General features: G+C 40.1%; 1 protein-coding gene across 1 annotated transcript; it reads right to left on the bottom strand.

Annotated features, from left to right (window-relative positions):
- Positions 1 to 50: 50 nt before the first annotated feature.
- Positions 51 to 698, bottom strand: LOC144711160 (uncharacterized). The gene is made up of 2 exons (XM_078585081.1): positions 343 to 698; positions 51 to 277 (listed from the first exon to the last, which is right to left on the bottom strand). The coding sequence occupies exons 1-2, from the start codon at positions 663 to 665 to the stop codon at positions 151 to 153; spliced, it is 450 nt and encodes a 149-aa protein (XP_078441207.1). The 5' UTR covers positions 666 to 698; the 3' UTR covers positions 51 to 150.
- Between the last annotated feature and the right edge of the window lie 21,308 nt (positions 699 to 22,006).

Raw genomic sequence — 22,006 nt, 5'->3', positions numbered from 1 at the left:
CTCTCTCTCTCTCTCTCTCTGGATGCAGCAAAATAGCTTGCGGTAAAGTAGAAAGGAAAACTCAATGGCAGAAATAATAGAGAGATCGTTTGAACTATACAATAATACCCCCCACAGCATAGAATTCAAAAACCCCTCGCTTTCAAAAGCTCACTTCTTCTCCCACTTCTCGGCGCTGGCCTTCATCTTCCGGCTTCCCCTGGGCCTCTCAATCGCCCCGTTCATTCCCGCCATCTTCGAGTGATACTTCACTTGCAGAGATCCCGCAGAACTCCACCTACCCAACCAAAAACCAAATTCAATAAGAAAAGATAAAATGCAGGAAAGATCAGATAAACGCACGGATTATTCCAATCTGTGGTGTCTTCATTGACGAGATGCGTCCACTTGGTCCTCCCGCTACGCCCGAAATGCTTAACCTGCATCACCTTAGGCAGAATGCTCTTATCCATCTTGTCTTCCCCAGTCGGTGCCGAGAAATCGCGAAGGTAAATCTGATCCGCGCCGGCCGTTCCGGCGTGATCATCCGCATCGGATTGAAAAAACGCGCCCTTGTGATAATACTTCTGCATGAACTTCCACTTCTGCTTCGGCGCCGCCGCAACCGGCTTAGGATTCTTCCGCTCCCATTCCCGTCTCTCCTCTTCCGTCATGTTCCCCCTCATTCTCTCACTCTTTTTTTCTGTTTCTATTTGAACATCAATAAAAATTGGTGTCATTCTTTTTCTATACGTATAAAAATCTAAAAGTTATATTATCTCTTTGCTCTCTTGATACTTATAAGAAAGAATTTCTAAAAGTTTTCTACCTTAAAATTCTTACTCTTTCTATGTATCTATGTATCTATATATCTATGTCTCGATCTGAAAATTCTTATTTTCAGTTTTAGAATATGGTTTATAAGTGGGCAAAGATAAATTCTTTCAATATTCATTGATCATCGAAAGACGTCTAATGTATTGAAGACTCGATGTCATGAGTCCTCGTTCCTAAACTTGATTGAGGTTGAAATCATTGAAGATGAGATAAGAAACGCACGAAAAGCTTCAAAGCCACATCGCCGCCATCATTGACAAAAAAAAAAAAACCCTAATCTATTCAAGGAATCTTAAGTGTGGATTTGATCAACAGCCGAGATTAAAAGCACGTTTTGGATCCTCTTATCGGGTACGGCGGACCCATTGGCGCTCTATCTACCGGATTCTGCTTACTGGGCCATTATTCATCCTAGCGACGGCCCACTAAGCCCATTTTATCATTGAAAAAGTATTTTGGGCATATCTTGGTCATTTTAGCTCCGATTTGGGCCCATAAATAGTCGAAATTGACTAGAAAAATCTGAGGAATCTATTGGAGAAATTTATTTTGAGGTATACTTTTTATATTCTGGAGAAATGAGCACTAATAACTGTCCGGGTAGAGCTCGCAGACGTTTTCCTTCTTGTCGGCATTGCGGGAAGACCAATCACCCTTCCCCACGATGTTACCAGAAGTTTGGGTACCCGCCTGGATGGCAAGTACCACATCAAAGAAGCATAAAAATATTGTTATCAGATAGAAGTATCTCCGGCAGAGCTTGCATATATTCGAGCTTCACGTGCTTCCGCTCACGATACTCCGTCGTCTGCACCATCCACCGGTCGTGCCTCATATGCGGATAGAACTACATCCACTCCAGGTACGTCCGCCCTCTTGGCTTCTAATATGTCTTGGATTATTGACTCAGGGGCTTCGGCCCATATGACAGGTACCCCATCTATCCTCACCTCCTACCATCCTAATCCCTCCATTCCCGCTGTCCATATAGCCGATGGGCATCCATGTCCAGTCAAAGGATCCGGCATGACCCAAGCCACCTCCACCCTCCCACTCCCTAACATCCTTCATGTCCCAGGCTTCCCTACTAATCTCCTCTCCATCAATGCTATCACGAAGGCTCTTAACTGTGGGGTCTTCTTCGATCCTTATCACTACATCTTCCACGATCTTCGTACGGGACAGAGGATCGGACTGGGCCGTGAGAACGGATATGGAATCTACGAACTCATGGCAGACTCTCCTTTCGCTGGACTACGTTCTCTCTTTTCAGTTTCAACATCTCAATGTTCTTCACAAACCTCCTTTTTTTGGCACTGCCGATTGGGACATCCTAGCCTTTCAAAACTTAAAAAAGTCTTACCTTGGCTAAATCTATGTGATTTCAAATGTGAATCATGTGAACTGGGGAAACATCATCGCTCATTCTATCCAGCACGCACAGGCCTACCCTCATCTTGCCCATTCGATCTCGTGCACTGTGACGTATGGGGCCCTGCGCAGTATGTCTCGCCCTCTGGAGGACGATACTGCATTGTTTTCATGGATGATTATACCCGAGTAAGCTGGACATACATCATCAAGAGTAGAAAAGAAGTTCTTCCTCGAGTCCAGCAGTTTGTTACAGAGATTTCCACTCAATATAATACTACTGTGAAGGTACTTCGCACTGATAACGCTCTCGAGTTCACCCAACGTGCTATAGAAGAATTCTGTGCAGAAAAAGGGATTCTACATCAGACCACGTGCCCGTACACCTCCCAACAAAATGGAGTTGCTGAACGCAAACATCGACATATACTCGACGTGGTACGCACACTACTGGTTGGCATGAACGTTCCTATGTACCTATGGTCAGATGCCGTCCTTACTGCTACCTTTTTGGTGAATCGTCTACCATCAGCGGTGCTCGGTGGTGCCATTCCAGTTCAGAGACTTACTCCCAATGGTGACTTGTTCTCTCTACCTCCACGAGTGTTTGGGTGTACGGCGTTCGTGCAAGATCACACTCTCGGACTCTCGAAGCTTGCCCCTCATGCACTGAAAGGGGTCTTCGTGGGCTACGCTCACATGCAGAAAGGCTACCGAGTATACTTTCCCGACACGCATCACTACGTCACCTCTGCAGATGTCACTTTCCACGAGGATGTTCCCTTCTTCTCACCATCTTTCCTAGTTACTGTTCCTCATCCTGTCACAAATCCCACCTCTCTAGAACCCCTCTCCATTGTTCCAGTATCTCCCTCAGAGCCGTTTATCCTTGACTCATTCCCTCCTCCTACTACCATCTCTTCACCTACTCAGCCTAAGTCCACTCTACCCAAAACATCTCCTTCCGAGCCATCCACACCCACACCCGCTTCTCCAGCTCCCGTTTCTCAACCACCTCCTGCTGACCTCGACCTCCCTAACGCTCTATGCAAGGGTACTCACCAATGCACCCAACATCCGATCAGCAACCATGTCTCCTCTTCCCGTCTCTCCTCGTCCTATAGTGCCTTTGCCCTCTCAGTCCTTTTTGGGTCAACTCCCAAGACATATCTTGAAGCTTTACAGGTACCGGAGTGGAAGGCGGCTATGGATGCAGAATATGCTGCATTTCTTCAATGAGAGACGTGGACGTTGGTTCCTCGCCCGTCGGACGTTAATGTCGTCTCGTGCAAGTGGGTGTAGTCCCTCAAGTACAATCCTGATGGCTCCATTGCTCGCCACAAGGCCCATCTCGTGGCTTGGGGATTCTCCCAAGCCTATGGTCTCGACTACACTGAGACCTTCTCACCTGTGGCTCGCCTTAGCTCCATCCGCGTTCTCTTCTCCGTTGCGCTCAACCAGGCATGGACTCTCCATCAACTTACGGTGACCTCGCCGAACAAGTCTATATGGAGCAACCTCCTGAGTATGTTGCTCAGGGGGAGTCTTCGAAGGTATGTCTCCTAAAGAAGGCTATCTATGGCTTGAAGCAGAGTCCTCGCGCTTGGTTTCATAAGTTCTCCAAGTTATTGTTCGCGTATGGCTTTGTTTCCACTGTCTCCGATCCCACTGTGATGCAGAAACGTACTCCTCAGGGGTACGTGGTGCTTGCGGTCTATGTTGACGATATCATTCTCACCGGCAGTGATGAAGCCAAAATTGCTGCAACCAAGGCTTATCTACGTCAACACCTTGTGACGCGCGACCTCTCTCCACCACGGTACTTCCTTGGCCTTGAAATTGCTTATAAGCAGGATCAAATGGTTTTATGCCAACGCATACTAGACCTCCTGGAGGAAACGGGCATGATGGGTTGTAAACCCGCTGCCTCTCCTACGGAGGCGAATATCGATTGGTGGGACAAGTCGACAGCATTACTGGAGGACCCAGGCTTGTACCGTCACCTGGTGGGCAAGCTGATATATCTGACAATGACACGCCCTGATATTGCGTATGCAGTGAGCGTACTGAGCCAGTTCATGCAAGCTCCTCGTACGGTTCATCTTGATGGTGTGCATCGTGTCCTCGCCTACATCAAGTGAGCTCCCGGAAAAGGCTTGTTATACCAGAGACATGGGCATGTGCATGTTGAGGCTTACATTGCTGCAGGTTATGCAGGAGATAAGGCGGATCGGAAGTCTCACAGTGGTTATGCCACCTACGTTGGGGGCAATCTCGTCACTTGGAGATCACAAAAACAATCTGTTGTTTCTCGCTCCAGTGCTGAATCAGAGTACATGGCCATGGCTGACACCACAACAGAGATGCTTTGGCTAAGGTTGCTCTTGATCGAGCTCGGCTTCCCTCCTCCCTTGCCTATAAAGATGTACTGCGATAATGAAGCAGCCACCTTCATCGCCAGCAACGACACCTTCCACATGAGAACCAAACACATTGAGATCAATTGTCATTTCATCTGACAATACGTCATGGACGGCACCATCTGTACCCCTCATGTCGCTTCCGCACATCAACTCGCAGATATCTTTACGAAGGCTCTTGCTGGGATGGCCTATGAGACTATTGGAGGCAAGCTGGGCATGTTTGATCTCCACGCTCCAGCTTGAGGGGGAGTGTTGGAGTTATTGGTCCCTCTATCTCTTACTAGGCTTCAAGCCCAGTCTTTCTCTCTCCTCTATATATCACTATATATATCGTGTATTCATGAATATGTCTAATCAAGGAGTTTTATGATTTGCCCTAGCTGCCATCTCCTCTCTCCTCTCTCAAATCGTCGCCCTCCTTATCGAGCAACAACAAAATCAAGCACACAGTGAGAGAGAGGGAAATAATACCTGCATGGGACGTGTTTAAGAGGATAAGTAGCGCTTTTGCTACCAGCCATAGGTTTTAGCATAGTGGTAAGCGCTTGAATCTTGACACCGCCAATGATCTTAACTCCCACCCTCACCAACCCTAAGTGAATATATTCCTCCATTCCTCTCTTCAACTTTTCTTTCCTTTCTTTGTATTAGTTATAAGAAAATCCATTAACATTTAGTCGAGAAACTTGATTATTACAAAATCAAGCACACAGTGAGAGAGAGGGAAATAGTCCAGCGAGGCCAACAAGAGCATACACATCCTCCTTCTCCCACCTTTGAAACCATGTAGGCATAGATTACTTGCGAGGTGCCTTGACAATGTTGCCTTGTTGCAGCAATGTCACGCCATTGCTACTTATTCTGCCATCCATAGTTGCTGCCACAATTGAAGGTGGCCAGTGTTTAAAGTTGACATCAGCGAAGAGATCTCATAAGGAGTGGTTATCTGTACGAAGAATGGTTATTTTCTGTTGTTTCGTATAAATACATGTCAAGGTAATCGTTTCGTTCCAAGAGTTAGGTCGTTTCAAAAGTTGTGAAGTGTTGGTTTTAATATAGCAACTTACTATTGGGTCAATCATGGAATGGGAGCATTGTGGAGAAGCAGTTCTGTCCGTCTTTATTTTTTATAGTTTGTGTGTGCATGTGTATGTTTGAAATACGTGTTTGTTCATTGTAGGATAAGTTTACAAGTTATAACTGCACTCGTTATATGTGTCTTTTCATTTTGTTTGTTGTAAAGCCTATAAACGACAGTGTATGTAAGTAGTTTACCATGTAATGTGATATTGTATTTCTTCTCTAAGATTTATAGTGAGTTACAAAGTGTGTTGTGATCTGGTAAGGTACCAGTTACCGCTCATAGAAGGGGAAGAATAGTTAAAGGAGCAAGTCAACATGATGGGGAGAACCACCTACCAGGAGGCGACACGTATCAAGACCTCTCCTCTCCTCTCTTCTCTCATATAATTAACTCTCAATATGAGGTGAATATATAAAGGGAGGGATCAGCAAGTAAGAGGTTATCCAGAGGATTAGACAAGAGAGATAATTAGAGGAGAGTTAGGGAGAGGAGCTCTCAAATAAGTCCCCTCCAAGACTCTGTAACTGACATCCTTCCTAGTCGGAATTCCCTTTCTTGTATCCCATTATCGATAAAGATTCAAGATCTTCTTCTATTTCTGCGCGAGATCATGCAAGATTGGGGATCTTACCATGATCTATTGTGTGTTTAGATCTAGTTTAGAACCGCTAAAAATTGTTCATTTGGTGTCAGAGCCTTGTTTGGTTCAGTGAATGTCTTCTATAAAGATGGCACCAAAACTTGGAGAAAACGGAGAGGGAAATTCCCAGATTTCAGTCAATCAGACTCTGGGTGTTGTTGCCAATCCCAAAGCTTTGTTGGTTCCCATTGGTACGTTTCCAATTCTTAACATAGTCAATTACTCTGTTTGGGCCCCTAGGATGCGGCTTCATCTAGAAGGTCTTGAGTCGTGGGATGTTATTAGATTGAAATTATCCCTTGAAAGAGAGATTGACAAGTTATGTTGATCATGTGGAACTCTATACTTGATGATATTACAAGAGAACTTGATCTTGAAAAGACTGCAAATCAAACATGGAAGGTTCTCAGAGCTTAGGGAGCTGGTGTCACAAATTTTCAGAAAGCAAGACTTCACTCGTAGAATGAGTACGAGAATCTTAATATGGATGATGATGAGGAAACCAATGGCTTCTATGGTAAATTTTCTTGTATTATTGTTGAATTGAGAACATTGGTGAAAAGATACATGATGGGGATGTTGTTACTATTTATTACTTCCATGGAAAGATTTCAGGATTTTGGTTCTTGTCGCTTGATGATGTACTAGCTTCCTTGAAGATACATGAAAATAATTGAAGAATATGTTAGTCAAGAAGAAGGAGAAAGCCTTGTCTGCTCGGGATTAAGGAAAATTCTTCAATAAAGAAGGAAAAAACTATGGAGGAAAAGTTCATGGCAGAAGTGGAGAAAGATGTTGAGAAAAAATTTGAAATTATAATATGATGAATAACTCTATGAGAAGTTGAGAGAATTCCATAATATTCTCTGTTTGAATTGTCAGAAGCATGGAGACTATTCAAATAAGTAATGTTCCCAAGCCTAAAAACACCAAGGAGAATTGGTTAAAGAAATCAACTTCCGAGAAAGCAAGTGATATCAAATAAGGAAGAAGGAGCAACAAGTCTACTAGAGGCCTACGAAGAAATCTTGTTGCAAGGAGTTTCTCAAATTGATCTTCAAGAAGATTATTGGTATTTGGATACAAGAGCAAGTAGCCATATGACTAGTAAAATTGGTCAAGATTAAATTAAGTTAAATTATTAGGTAAAACTTATCTTCAAGTAGGTTAAATTGATCAAGATTAATTCAGTCATACGTTATATATGGATTCAATTACTTGGCTAAGTTGATAATATAATTATCAATTATTAAAGGCATTGGCCAGTGAGAATATATGTGCCTAGGGAGTCATGCGCACATGACTCTATAGAAATAAGGACCAATAAGGAAGATGGGGGTTTTTAGTAATCCCCTCACCCCCTAGAAGTCGCCCTAATTGTTTGGGCATAAAGACACACGTGGCCCATCCTTATCTCTCTTCAATAGAAGGTGGGTGTTCTCATCTCCTTCTTTCTCATCATCCTCTTCCTTCATGAGAGAATTTGAAGCATGCCATGAAGATCAAGGTGACTTAGAGGACAATCACCAACAACTAGTAGAAAGGGATCTTCCCAATGAGAGAGCTAAATGGATACCTTTAGAGACCATGCACTTGGTCGGTTGGAACATCAATAGTCATTATCAAGGGCAGATTTCACTATCAAGAGATCAAGTTCATCAACAACCAAGGTGGGTTCATTAAAACACTTTGATCTCCAAAGTTTGAACCTGCATTTCTAAACAATCACATACTGCAATCTGCAGGTGGGCTGTGATATGCATGTGCCGTCAATCGGCTCGGTCGACCTGAAAAGAAGAACGAAAAAATTCGTTTACAAGATCCATGATAGCTAGGTAGCACATCCCCGACCGGACCAAGCTCAACTAGTCCGATGGCGGTGAGCTGACAATCTGGGCCCATAAGGGAAGCAAGCCGGTCTCTAAAGGTTATCCAACTGATAGTCTAGGTTTTTGATTTTTGTTTTTTTTGAGAAAGATATCAATCAATTCCAATTCTTTTTCTTTCTATTAATGCTTTTCCGATCGAGATGTATGGATCCATTGATCTATGTGTCTATATAGGCCATGTCCATGGATTAATGAGAATGTGCAAATGCTCTACTTACCTCCATCATATGTCTATACACAAGACAATGTGCATGAGGCATGGAGCACGACTAATGACGACGACCAATGCATGGGGTGGAGGCAATAGAAATCACGACAAAGTGGGACGCTGATGTACTGGTGTTGGAGAAGCTTCTCAATGGCAATTTAGAACTTGATGTAGGATGGTTTTAAAATTGCTATCGATAACAGTTAGTTCAAAAATTCTGTGATTAATGAAAATCGATAAGAGAATTATGAATGACAAATGATCTAATGAATTTCCAATGATATGATAAAACTCGAAATCAATACTATAAATTGTAAGAGGATCTAGAGAGATTATATCACATTGGAATGGGATTTATCACTGAATTATTTCGGATATTAGTATAGAAGATTGAGAATAGAGATCTAGAGTTGATCTAAGTTGTACTTAAGATATAGACTTTGAACTTATGATCACTTTAAGATGATAAGGATGAGTACCTTGAAGAAGACTGGAAGTTAACGCCTTTGGACTCACCTATGGATCTTGATTATCCTCGAATTACTCCTTAACTCTTGAGATGGATGAAAACGATAGCAAGGAGGGAGAATAGATGAGGAGGATAGAACTCGGTTTTGATAGAAGAGGAACGAGATAGAAGGGACACAAAGAATACAGACAAAAATCTCCAATGAAGGAAACCGAATTTTCATTCAAAATCAACTACCATAATTGTCTTACACATGCCCCTTTTATAGGGAGAAGAAAAGATAGAAGTGTAGAGAGAGAACTGCAATCAATTAGAGGTAATTACGAGAAGTTATAAGAGTCTCTTAATGATTATTTTGACGTCTCCTCATTATCCCAATGATAATGGTTGAGAATTGATGAGTAAATGGTCGTCCTCATGTCCTACTTGGCGGTTATGGCATGTACATGTAAGTTTAATGGAACCTTGGTCGAATTCTTCATTCTTGTATGGAGATAACTTCCTCGAACAATGTAGTGGGTAGTTATGGTAGTTAGGTCTTGAAATCGTGCATTTCCTCCTCTTTAGAAGTGTCTAATCCACGTGCAAATGTCTGGTTGTCATGGTAACCGCCCATGTCATGCTTTGACTTTGAATAGATTCATATAAGATCACATCTCTCCATCGATCCTATGTAGAAGCCATTATTAGCCAATCTTATAAGATATTTTCATTAAGATCTCTCATATAAATCTAACTTAAAGGTGGTTAACAAGGGAATTAAGGAGGATTTAAGACAAATATGCTTCCTATTAGACTTTGAGATCTTATTTTCAAAAGATAGGACACCTATCATATAGGGTTGGAGGTCAAAGATAAAAGGTCCTATATCAAGGATTAGGGATGGTTGACTTGGTCCAAATCAAGTTTTTAGGTTTCTAAGGGAGGCTTTAAGTTTCATTTGACCAAATCAACATTAGATCTTACGTTTATATAAAAGGGTAGGACCCTAGGTCCCTTTGGATCTACTGTCTCTTTATTTTTATTAGAGAGGTTTTCATCTTTCTCTTCATGAAGAGATTATCTCTCAAACTTTTGAATCAATAAAAGCATATTATTTTGTCGTTCTTCAGAATTGGTTCTCTTCCTTAGATTATACCTAGGTTGATTTAGAACCCTTAGGTCTTTGTGTCGAAATGATCCCTCATTAGAACTCCAGTGGCCTTGAAGGGAGAAAATTGGGGCATCGGTCGGCCTTCTAAGGGCAGAATGGGGTGCTGACAGTCTCTGTACTAAAAGGGCAGGACTTTGGGCAAAATCCATGGTGGCAGATCAAAGCTTCGGCTAGGGTTCTGGGGAGCTAGCCAGAATTTTCAGCAACCATGGTGTCAATTACACCAGGAAGGCAATGAAATGGGTTTGTAGTGCAGCCATTTGATGCAAGGGGCTCGGGGGAGTCTCCCATTGTCCAGATCGCGTCCAAAAAGGCCTTGATCGACAAAGGGACAACCGACTGGGTCACGATGATGGCAAAAGATATGGTGATGCTCAAATCTGTTGTTTAGAAGTGTAGAGGGCACAAAAGAGGCCACGTAACTCTAATGTGATTGTTTTCTGGTCTAGGTGAGGTGTCGGGTGCTGAATTTGGGACGGGAAGGCTGAGAATGGGGATGGCCTCATTTTTTGGCAAGTCAGCCTACAATGGAGGCACAATGCTTTGGTTTGACACTACATTGGAGGTTCTTGAGGGGCACAAAATCCCTCGTGTGCTGAGGGGATGGTCCTCGACCCTCAAAATTGTCAAACATGGCCAGGTTTGGCCACGCCAACTCCTTGTATCCAGAATTTGGGGAGCAGCCAATGGTTCTCTGTGTGGACGATTCCTGGACCAAAATTGATGTGAATTATGCCATTTTGAAGGGAGAGTCTTCGGAAAACTTCGAAGATTGAAAAGTGTCCTCTTGTGGTCAGAATCTGACACGGAAGTTAGGATTCCATGGAGTGTGATGTTTGAAAGAATGAAGCTTTTTTGGCAAGATTTTCTAATTGTCTTCCCAACCGATGACAGCTACTGCAGTTCAAGGGTATGATGGCCCTCTTGGTAGTGGTTTTACTGTGGTAGTCAGAGCAAGAGATTTGGTGGGTTGGGTAGGAGAGTCTCAACTCAACTTGGGTTGTAGTGGTGGCAGATCCAGGATCTTCCTAGGTTAAAATGAAGGAAATCCTACCGTCTAAAATGGTCTTCATGGAGGGTGCCATGAGGATCTTTCTAAAGGGATCTAAGGGAATGGAAAGGTGAATTCTCCATGGCGATCTCCATGAGGAAAGGGGACAATGAGGGAGAAGTTGAAACTTGGGGGGTAGTGAAAGACTTAAGGATAAAGGGGTTCAACTTAATATCACATTGTCAAATTCTATGTTGGAAAGAGGAGAGTGTTCCACTCCTTATATAGGGAAAGTTATGAGTCCCAAGAAAAAAAATAAAGGAGGCTCAAAAAGCGTATCTCCCTTATTCCAAACACAAACACAAAACACAAACACAAACACAAACACAAACACAAACACAAACACAAACACAAACACAAACACAAACACAAACACAAACACAAACACAAACACAAACACAAACACAAACACAAACACAAACACAAACAAAAACACAACCAAAAACAAACACAAACACACACACTAAAACAAACACACACACAAACAAACACACAAACAAACACAAACACAAAACACAAACACAAACACAAACACAAACACAAACACAAACACAAACACAAACACAAACACAAACACAAACACAAACACAAACACAAACACAAACACAAACACAAACACAAACACAAACACAAACACAAACACAAACACAAACACAAACACAAACACAAACACAAACACAAACACAAACACAAACACAAACAAACATAGGCCCAAAACGTGGCCACACACGATAATTCACGGTAAACTAAAGGAAAGAAAAAGTCAACCTTTGTGTGGCCTGGGGGCTAGGCCTCCTAGATGAAGTCCACATCTCAGCCTTTTGGAAATCAATTCTTCATGGTTGGATGGTCCCCATCTGGGTTCATGTCACCGCATTGCACTTGTGCGATAGTTCAAAATCTGCTTGCACAGATAGTTCACCTTCGCTAGACATTATGATGATATCCACAATCCTGGACTCTTCATTATTGTGGCACTGCCATGACTTGAACCATCATTATCATGATCATGACATGCCAATCATTGGGATATGCCAACATGGGACATGTGGCTGCTCCCTAAGGTGCCTCATGGGAATCAGTGGGAGTGGGGCCCACTAATTTGTCAACTCAAGGAGCATGCCCTTAATGTGCCCTAACCACATTATTTTTGCGTGTAGTTGGGGTGATGATGTGGCATGTGAGAATTGGTAATATCATGATGACATCATCATAGGATAGAAGAAAATGAGTTACAAGAATCATTGGCTTTTTCTAGGAGGGAGTTTTTTGGGATTCAGTGTCCTACAAGTATTCAAACTAATCTTTCATCATGATGTTGGAAATGTGCCGCCTAAGTCAATCATAAATGGCAAACTTTGTTTTCATGTTATTGAATATTTTTCATTATATCAACATCTGAGAATGTGTGATATATGAAGCCACTGAATGTGTATGACAACCAGTGAATCATGATGGGATCATAATACTCGGATAACATGACTTATGAGGGACATCATTTGATATGCCCACTTGTAGGATGTTTGATAAGGGACATCAAACATACTAGATAAAGTGGTGACACTTCCTCATGCTCACGTCAGGCGAGGATAGCTGATCCCTTGGTTATTTGTATGACGACACCAATAAGGAGTACCTAGTGCTCCTTTGGTGAAAGGAGTTCACAGTATTGATCTGTATGAATCCCTGGATGGTTGAATTACCTATGTCAACAAGGAAGATTCATGTCACCATAATATTGATGGTCCTTGCTCTGAATATGGCCTAGAAGCCAATCATTGTAATAAACCTTATTTAGTTTAATCCAAAGTTAATTGTTTCATTATTTCAACATCTAATAATGCTTGTTTAATAAGTCCCTAATTGCATTTGATTAGACAAGTGAATTATGATGAGAGTCATAATATAGATATCACTGGGATATCATGATACGATCTAAATATCTCCCACTCGATGTATGTTTGATAAGGGGCATCAAACATACCAAATTAGAGTTGTGACACTTACTCATACTCACATGGTGCTGAGTATAGTTGATCTCATGGCTATTGGTGCATTTACACAAATGAGAAGTGTTAGGTGATCCTTTAGAGAAAGGAGTTCATTGAGGTGATACATATGAGTCCGTAGATGGTTGAATTATCTAATTCAACCAGGTAAACTCATGTTCGCATAGTATTGATGGTCCTTGGATCTAAGGTACCAAGGACATCTTATGATGGGAGTGATATGCTTTCACTGTGTCAAATAGACCTCAATAGTAGATTTAATAATGGCAAATGTCGGGCATGTCCTAAAGATTATGAAGATGATTGAGTAGCCAATAAGGAATCATTCACCATGAATAATTGAGTTGTTGTGGCTCAAGAGAAGAGATGCAAGAAATCCATGTCCAGGGTATGTATGAGTCATCAGAGGAAGAGTTCTTTGATGAACTCTTGTGCATCATCTTCAAAGAATTAAGTTGGATTGATTTACGGTTTGAAAATCACACCATACCCTGAATAAAACTTAAGTTTCTCTAGATGATGAAGGACTATATCAATATGGTATTGATGAATAGACAGGTGCCATGAAGAACATGAAGAGTTAGGATGAAACTCATATGTCCTTTGAAAAATGTGTGTAGTTTGGCACAAAAACACGTTGGCAACCTAACCTACCAATTGAATTAAATTGATCTAAGATCGATTAAATCATATGAAGATATGGATTTGATGGATTGGTAGAATTGATAAAAGAGTTTATCAATTGTTGGGTCATTAACTAAGGGGAATATATGGTCCTAGATGGGTCACACGCACAAGAATCTTAAGGTAGAAGGATATAAACATAATAAGGTATTTTAGTGGATCAAAAGGAAAGGGGCAATTTCTAATGATATGGGCTAAATTTTAGGAGGTTATTTCCTATGTGGAAAAGTTCTAGGAAAGGAAAGTCCTATGTATAAGGTTTTATCTCAATCTAGGCATCCTAAAATTAGACTAAAGCAGAGTTGCCCAAATTGGATTGTCCGTTTGAGGTCCTAATCGATCAGGAACATGATTCTATTTGAAGATAATGATCCGGATTATCGATTAAAACTTTTATAACAAGAGTTTAAACCATACCTTGAGATCTTCAATAAGATGTAATTTTTGATGCCTGATCTTTCCACGTTCCACCTTTTTCTTGTTCTTTGTGTTCTTTGTGCTCTTCACGTTCTCCATGTTCTTCGATCTATATTGGATAAATGCAATCTGTCTTCTTGTTCCTCGATCTCCTTTGAATGAACAACCTTCTTCTTGTTCTTCGATCTTCATCGAACAACCTTTTCCTCGATCTTCGATCTTCATGGAATGAAGAACTTCTTCTTGTTCTTCAAGCTTCAGGGGAGTCCACGTGACTCTCTTTGGGAAGATTTCTCAACCTTCTTGGTCTTGACCTTCTTCTCTAACAAGATATGGCACAAAGAAGCGAACTTTTCTTTTGAGAGAAGCCATAGATAGGAAGGCTAGCATGGGTGCCTACCCCCCAACCCTTGGGAGAGGGGGGGTTTGTATAGTGGTCTAGAGGAAAGCTGAAGCTTTTCTTTGCATGTGGGACTAATAGGAAGGGATCCATCTCATGCAGAAAGCAAAATCTCTTTCCATCTGCGCTGTTGGATTGATATGACACCAAGAGTCATCAAACCACGACCTTTAGATGAGAGGATCCACATGTGTGGGTTCATTGTGCGTGGGGACCCCATTAACTCCACTCATGTGAGAGATTAATCTCTCATTAAAGTCTCTTGAGCGTGATGACCCAATAGATTATAATACATGGGCATGTGTCTATTTCTCTTGGGGTAACTTTACCTTAAAGTTACCTCTTTCATAAAATAATCCCTTGAGAGATTTCTCTCTCATGGTAAGGTGAACTTAAAGTTACTCTTTACTTTCTATATCTTCTATAATTGCATATTGTCTCTATATCCTTCTCCCTCAAGAGTATTATGCATGTGACCCTTCTAGGCCCATATAATCCTCTTAGTTAATAACCAAATAATTGGTAAACACTTTAATCAATTAAAGAATCAATTAAATCCATATCTAACATATGATCTAACTGATCTTTACCAATTTAACCCAATTTGTAGGTTAGGTTGCCAACACACTTTTGTGCCAAATTACACTCGCATGTTCCAGAGGACATGAGTTTCATCCAAACTCTTGATGTTCTTCATGGTACCTGTCCGTCAACCAATAACCGTATTAATATAGTCCCTCATTCACTTGGTGACTCATTTAATTGAACTTCATGGTATGGTATAATTTTTCAACCCCTAAATTATTTCAAATTAAGTAGAGATAGATGCATAAGAGATCATCAGAGAACATCCTTCTCTGATATCTCTAGTGTACCATGGCCGTGGATTTCATGCATTGTTTCTCTTGAGTTAATCACCTCAATTACCGAGGTTGAATGATTCCTTGTTGGCCACTCAATCATCTTCATGCTCCTTGCGATGTTCCCGATACATGCCGCTATCAAGTCCATTAATGAGACCTTCTTAATAAGATCAAAGCACACCACTCCTACCATAAGATGTCCTAAGTGCCTCACGTTGAAGGACCGCCATTACTACAGTGACATGAATCTTCATCGTTGACATAGGTTATTCAACCATCCAACGGTTCATATGGATCAATACAGTGAACTCCTTTTACCAAAGGAGCACCTGCCACTTCTCATTAGAGTCATCACACAGATAGCCATGGGATCAGCTATCCTCACATGATGTGAGCATGAGTAAGTGTCACCGCTCTATCCGGTATGTTTGATGTACCTTATCAAATATCCTACAAGTGGGCATATCTAGAGTGTGACCTATAAATCAAGTGATCTCAGTATTAAGATCACATCATAATTCACTTGCGTCTAGACACAACCAGGGACTTCATACATCACACATTCTTAGATGTTGACATAATGAACATATTTGATAATATGTAGACAAAGTTTGCCCTTTATTATTGGCTTAAGCCACATTTCCAAAATTATAGACCTCCATGCCCAAAGGAGATTAATGTTAGTAATGAACCTACATTATGGGAACCTTGTGGGCTTACACGCCCAAAGGATCTCCACATGTGTGGGGAGAGCAAAGGTCTCCACATTAAAGGGCCAAGATTTAATGACCCTTGATATACCACACATCTATGGGTCATGATGGAAAGTATTTTGACTTTCCATATCAATGAGGAGACTTCCTCACATGCCTTGGATTGACGCTTGGCCTCCCTTCAACCACTGTGTAAACCCCACAAGAGTTGGGAGTAGGGATTCCAAGCTTGGTTTTCTCCTAGATCTTCTCAATAGGTATTATTCCTCCTTCCCTTAGTATTCATTAGAGAGAGATTGAGGAATGCTAAGGAGGTCGACAAGACTACAAGGAGAAGGTCTCCCCCGAGGAGAGGGTCATGTGGACATGACTAAAGATCGGGCGTTTGACCGCTTGGTTCATCCTCATAAAGAAGAAAGATCGAGAAGAGATGATCAAGCTCCATCAAGAAGAATCCTTGGACAAGGATTCAAGGTACTTCCAAATAGTGTAGAAAATTTTAAACCACAGTTTAGATCGCGTTCCTCGAATAGAATTGATTCTGGATCCCATTTGAACCTCAAATGTCAATTGGGGTTTGTTTTGAATCTTTCGCTTTAATATCAATTTTGAATGCTTAGAACGTTGAAAATTGTTAATTCCTTTGAACTGAGGCACAAAGGACATATTATGGTAGGAGTGGTGTGCTTTGATCATGTCAAAAGGGTCTCACTAGTGGACTTTATAATGGGCATGTCTTGGGCACATCATAGGGACCAATAAGGGGATTGAGTGACCAATAACTGAAGTTATTGACTCAAAATAAGTGATTTATGAAATCCATAGCCATGGTATAATAGAGATATTAGAGAAGGAAGTTCTCTGATGATCTCTTATGCATTTATCTCAACTTAAGTTGAAGTGATTTAGGGGTTGACAATTATACCATACCCTTAGTTCAACTTACGAGTCATCGTATGAATGACAGACTATATCAATATGGTTATTGGTTGCCAGAAAAGTACCATGAAGAAGATGAAGAGTTTGGATGAAACTCATATGTTCTCTAGAACATGCAAGTGTAATTTGGCAATAAAGCATGTTGTCAATCTGACCAACCAATTGGGCTAAATTGGTCAAGATCGATTAGATCATATGTTAGATATGGATTTAATTGATTGGTCAAATTTTGACCAATCAATTAACGAAGTGTTTATCAATCATTTGGGTTATTAACTAATGGACTACATCGGCCTAGAAGGGTCACACACAATAGACTCTTGAGGGGAAGGGTATTGGCGTATATATGCAAAGTAGGAGGTCTCAAATGGAAGGTCCAAGAAGGAAAGTCCAAAAAGGGAAAGTCTCAAAAGAAAAGTCCAAAAGAGAAGGTCCGAAAGGAAAAGGTCAGAAATAGAACGGTGCTTTTGAGAAAACCCATTTTCTTTTGAGAGAAGAAATCCCACATGTGAGAAGTTGTTTGGGCTTCTACGCCCAAAGGGACTTTCATCTCAAATGGGCGGAAAACATTTGGGTTTCCATGACCAAAGGGACTCACATGAGTGGGAATCTTTTGGACTCCCATATCCAAGGGTAATGATGGCATTCCACATTCTAGCAATGGAGAGACATTCCCACATGTGTTGGGATGACCCTTTTCCTTCCAATGAACCCTATAAAAGCTCCTCAAAGGGTTTGGGCTGACACCCAAGTTAGCCTCCCTTTCTTAGTCTCCTCCCTTGAGAGGATGCATTGTTCTTACCACCTTTCTCCCCAAACCTTCTCCTTGTGGGAGACCTTGAGGGAAAGCCATGGAGGTGAACAAAAACTAAGGAGGGTCACAATCAAGAGGAGAGGAGTCTTCCTACATGAGAGTTGTGAGGACTCAACTAAAGGTTGGGCATTTGACCTGCTTGTTCATCCGATGAAGATCGAAGAACAAGAAGAAAGAGGAACGGGGAAGAATCGGCATCAACAATGAGATCTTATTCAAGATCTCAAGGTATGATCTAAATCCTTTAGTTAGAAAAGTTTTCATTGGAATTTTACACTGAGTTACGTAGTTAGATTCATTTTCATAAGCGATTTTGACCTCAAAGGACCAATTAGATTTGATTCGGGCACTCCAAATTCCACTTGATTTTTGGATGCCCTTAATAAGATAAAACCTTACAATTTAAATATACTGTTAATGGAAAATAATGAAGCTAGTGGAGTATCCACATGTCAATGAATTTTGACAAGATCACTATATATAGATAACATTACTTCAAGGATATGTCCTCAAATCTTCCCACTCGTAAATTATTTGATCAAGGACATCAAATATCACAAGTAAGAATTCTCACACATTAATTCTCACAATATTAAGGATGGGATGATAAGAATTGTGAAACATACTCATCCTCACAATGTTGAGGGTGACTCATCTCATGGCCATTTGAGTAGAGACACTAATGAGGTGTTTTAGGTCCTCTTAAGAGTAGATAGTTAACTAACATGATCCATACAAATCCAAAAATATGAAAGAACCTAACATCGACCAAGTTGATTTATGTCACAACCTTATTTGTGACCCCATGGTCTAGGGAATGTTAGATCTTGATCTTGTCTAACAGGTTCCTAATCAAGGGACTCCACATGAGCAATGCACTGGGTATGATGTTAGAGTTACAAAAGCAAATTAGTGGGAAATAGAGAAACATTCACCCACTCTATCTTATAAAGTATACTTTGGAAAATAATACTAGAAATCCTAAGTGAATGTGAATGGATATATCATATAAGAGATCCACATTTACTGGTTGACAATTTAACCATACCCTTAGTCATTCTATGAGTTTTTGAATAAATGAAGGATTATACGTGTACTTGAATCACTAATTGACTGGGAACACAATAGAAGAGCAAGATGAACTCGTTTACTTCCAGAGCATGTACTATAGCTTGGCACTGCATGTGTTTGAGGCCTAACAAAGTATTTTAGTTAAATTGGTCCAAGTTAATTTTACCGCATTATATGTGAGTTTAGTTTTATAAAAAAATTGTCATATTAATTCATGAGATCATTAACTACATGATTAAGCAGGTCTTGAGGGGCTGATGCAACTAAGATTTTTGAGAAGGGAAAACTTTTGCAAAAAGAGAGTTTTATTTTGAAACTTTGTAGAATTCATTTTCTGATTGGAGATTTCCTTATAAGCGAAAGGGAGAGATATAATGGTTCTAGAAAAGGTGCCAAATTGACTTTAGGCAGAGTACCATCCTTCTTCATCTCAGACCCTTGTTTTTTGCCCTTATTTTTGCTATGGAGAGGTATATCATGAGCAATATGCCGTGAAGAACAAGGTGATCAAGCCTTGACCATGGGGAGGGATTCCCTAAAGATAAAATTACGATATACTTCTAGAGATCAGATAAGAGAATGGTCGATGCCACTCAAAGAAAAATTTTTCGGCCCTTCAAGTATTAGCCTCTTCGCCTTGAAAACAAGATCTCTTCGTCTATATGAATTTCCATTTTCGCCAAGTTTCCTCGCTGCACACTCTCTTCCTCACTCTACACCCTGAAAATCTTGACTTCTTAACATTGAATAACCTCTCAACCTCATGTTCAACGTGAACTTAGCTGGTAAACGTAGACCTTTTCCAAAGATTTTTCTTTGACAACCTAAAGTTGCAGGTTATGTTATGATATACATCAAATATCATATTTAATGTCAGGATGAAACCTTGTACAAACTGAAAATTTCTCCATAATTAGGTTTGGAAATAAATATAATATTGAATAAAAGGTTATGCTATGTAGAGGTAGTTTTGCGGGTGACTCTAGTTCGAAGTCCCTTAGTCCATAAAATCAGTAAAGGTTCAAGAATTAGAAAGCTACCTTACTTGAAAGTGATTTCACAACATTTGGATACTAGTGAAACATATTTTTTTCCAAGGGGAGACTTGAGATTGTTGAAATTTGGTTTTCAGATCAGCGATTGATCATTCTTATGAAATTCATTCTTTTTATTTCTCTCTTCTTTCTTTAAAAAACATAGATAACCTCAAAACCTTGGTTTATGTGAAAAATAACATTACCTCAACTAAAGCTACATAGCTTCGATGATTGTTTATTCAAATTTGACCATCCAATGGAGTGGCGCGAGGAATTTTCAAGCCGGAAGAATTTAATGGACTTCATGGAGATTAGATTTTATTTGAGAGGCAATTTCATCTTTTTTCCCACATATTGGAGATGGTGTAGTTCATCTCCAATCAAATTTTAACACCTTATTGAGCACCATAATCCCGAGATGAAAATCAAGATTGCAAAATGTCATCAAAACCAAAAAAATATGACATCGTATGGTGATCTACAATTGATTTGTAGAGCACAATGATTTTTAATTATGTAATGTTGCATACCACTTAATCTCATTGTCTTCGGTGCATTGAAGCTTCATGTAAAAGTGTCAGAGCCATTTTTTCCTTATGGTGTAAAACTTCATGTAAAACTTGTGTACTTTCTTTCTGGTGTACCATTTTTCTTTAGAGTATGGGGACAAGAAACTATGAGAAATATGCCGTGAGAGGAAAAAATACCAAACAAAAGATGGGTATTCTCACTCGAATCTAATTGGAATGATTTGATCTTTTTGGAAATTTATTTTATCTACTTAATAATAAAATTATAAAAAATGGGGAGTGAGGAGTGGAGAGTACTTCAGGATAAATCAGGGGCTGCCGCCTTCTACGATGTCCGACAACTCTGTGTCAGTTCTCTCCGGCAGCCACTTCAGACAGTCCGATGCCGGCGACACCCTGCTCGATTTCGAGCCCAGGTTTTTCTTTTTGGTCTAAATCTTAATGATTTCTAGGTATTTAGGGGATATAATACATGGGAAATGATTATTCAATCTCGCTCTGTCTAATTCTCTATTCTATATCGCAATGCCAAGCCCCAAATCCATAGTTTTTTTAGGATTTGGAGTTGTTCTTTTGGGAATCTCTTTCTCAAGTATCTAGCTTGTGTCCTTATCTTTGTCTATGACAGACAAAAAATTCCTTTCATCCCAGTCTCGAAAATTCTCTCCATAATTATATTTCTTGATCTTTCTTTTTATTCTGTCCCTACAAATTAGATTTTAACCTTTTAAATTTCGTTTACACTTTATGGTATTTCTTATACCATGATTTCACCTTTTTATCTTCCAAATTTTCTTATTTTTAATTTATTTTTATGTTTCTTCAAGGTGTGTATTATTTTCTTGTTCGATTTATAAGTTCAGTATATTATTGAGATTCTTATTGTTCATTTGGTTTTCTGTTAGTCTTCTCATACAATTTTTCCTCTGATTCTAATCTAAATTAATCTTAATTATTCTCGTTACATAATCTTTTTCCTCTTCTAATTGTAGTTCAGATTTTTATATTTATCTGGTTGTGTACATCTTGTTTTCAACGATTAAATTTGTCTTAGTAGGAACATGACTCCACCACCAATGCGACTCGATGGAAATGAGGTATATTTTATTTGTAAATTATAGAGCCAAAATATGAGAATTTCACAATGATTTAATCATTTATATTTGGCTTTCCTTACAGTTTGAAGAGAAGGAGACACAGACATCTGCTCCTGCAAATGATGTTAATGCGACTTGTTCACAGCGAAGAAAAGCCTTGCCCCCCGTAGTGCATTTCTTGAAGATTAATGACGAAGAATATCTTTCCAAACTTTGTAAGGAAGCCACTCCATTAAAAGAGGTAAAAGTGAAGAGGGACAAAACTAGTAGCACCATAAAATTGTGGAAATATTCGGATAAGTTTCACAATGATAAATTCAAGGAACTC

This window comes from Wolffia australiana, chromosome 13, assembly GCF_029677425.1.
Source record: "Wolffia australiana isolate 7733 chromosome 13, ASM2967742v1".
NCBI classification, from domain to species: Eukaryota; Viridiplantae; Streptophyta; class Magnoliopsida; order Alismatales; family Araceae; genus Wolffia; species Wolffia australiana.
Note: the sequence above shows the minus strand (reverse complement) of the source record. Positions and strands in the feature narration are given on the sequence as shown.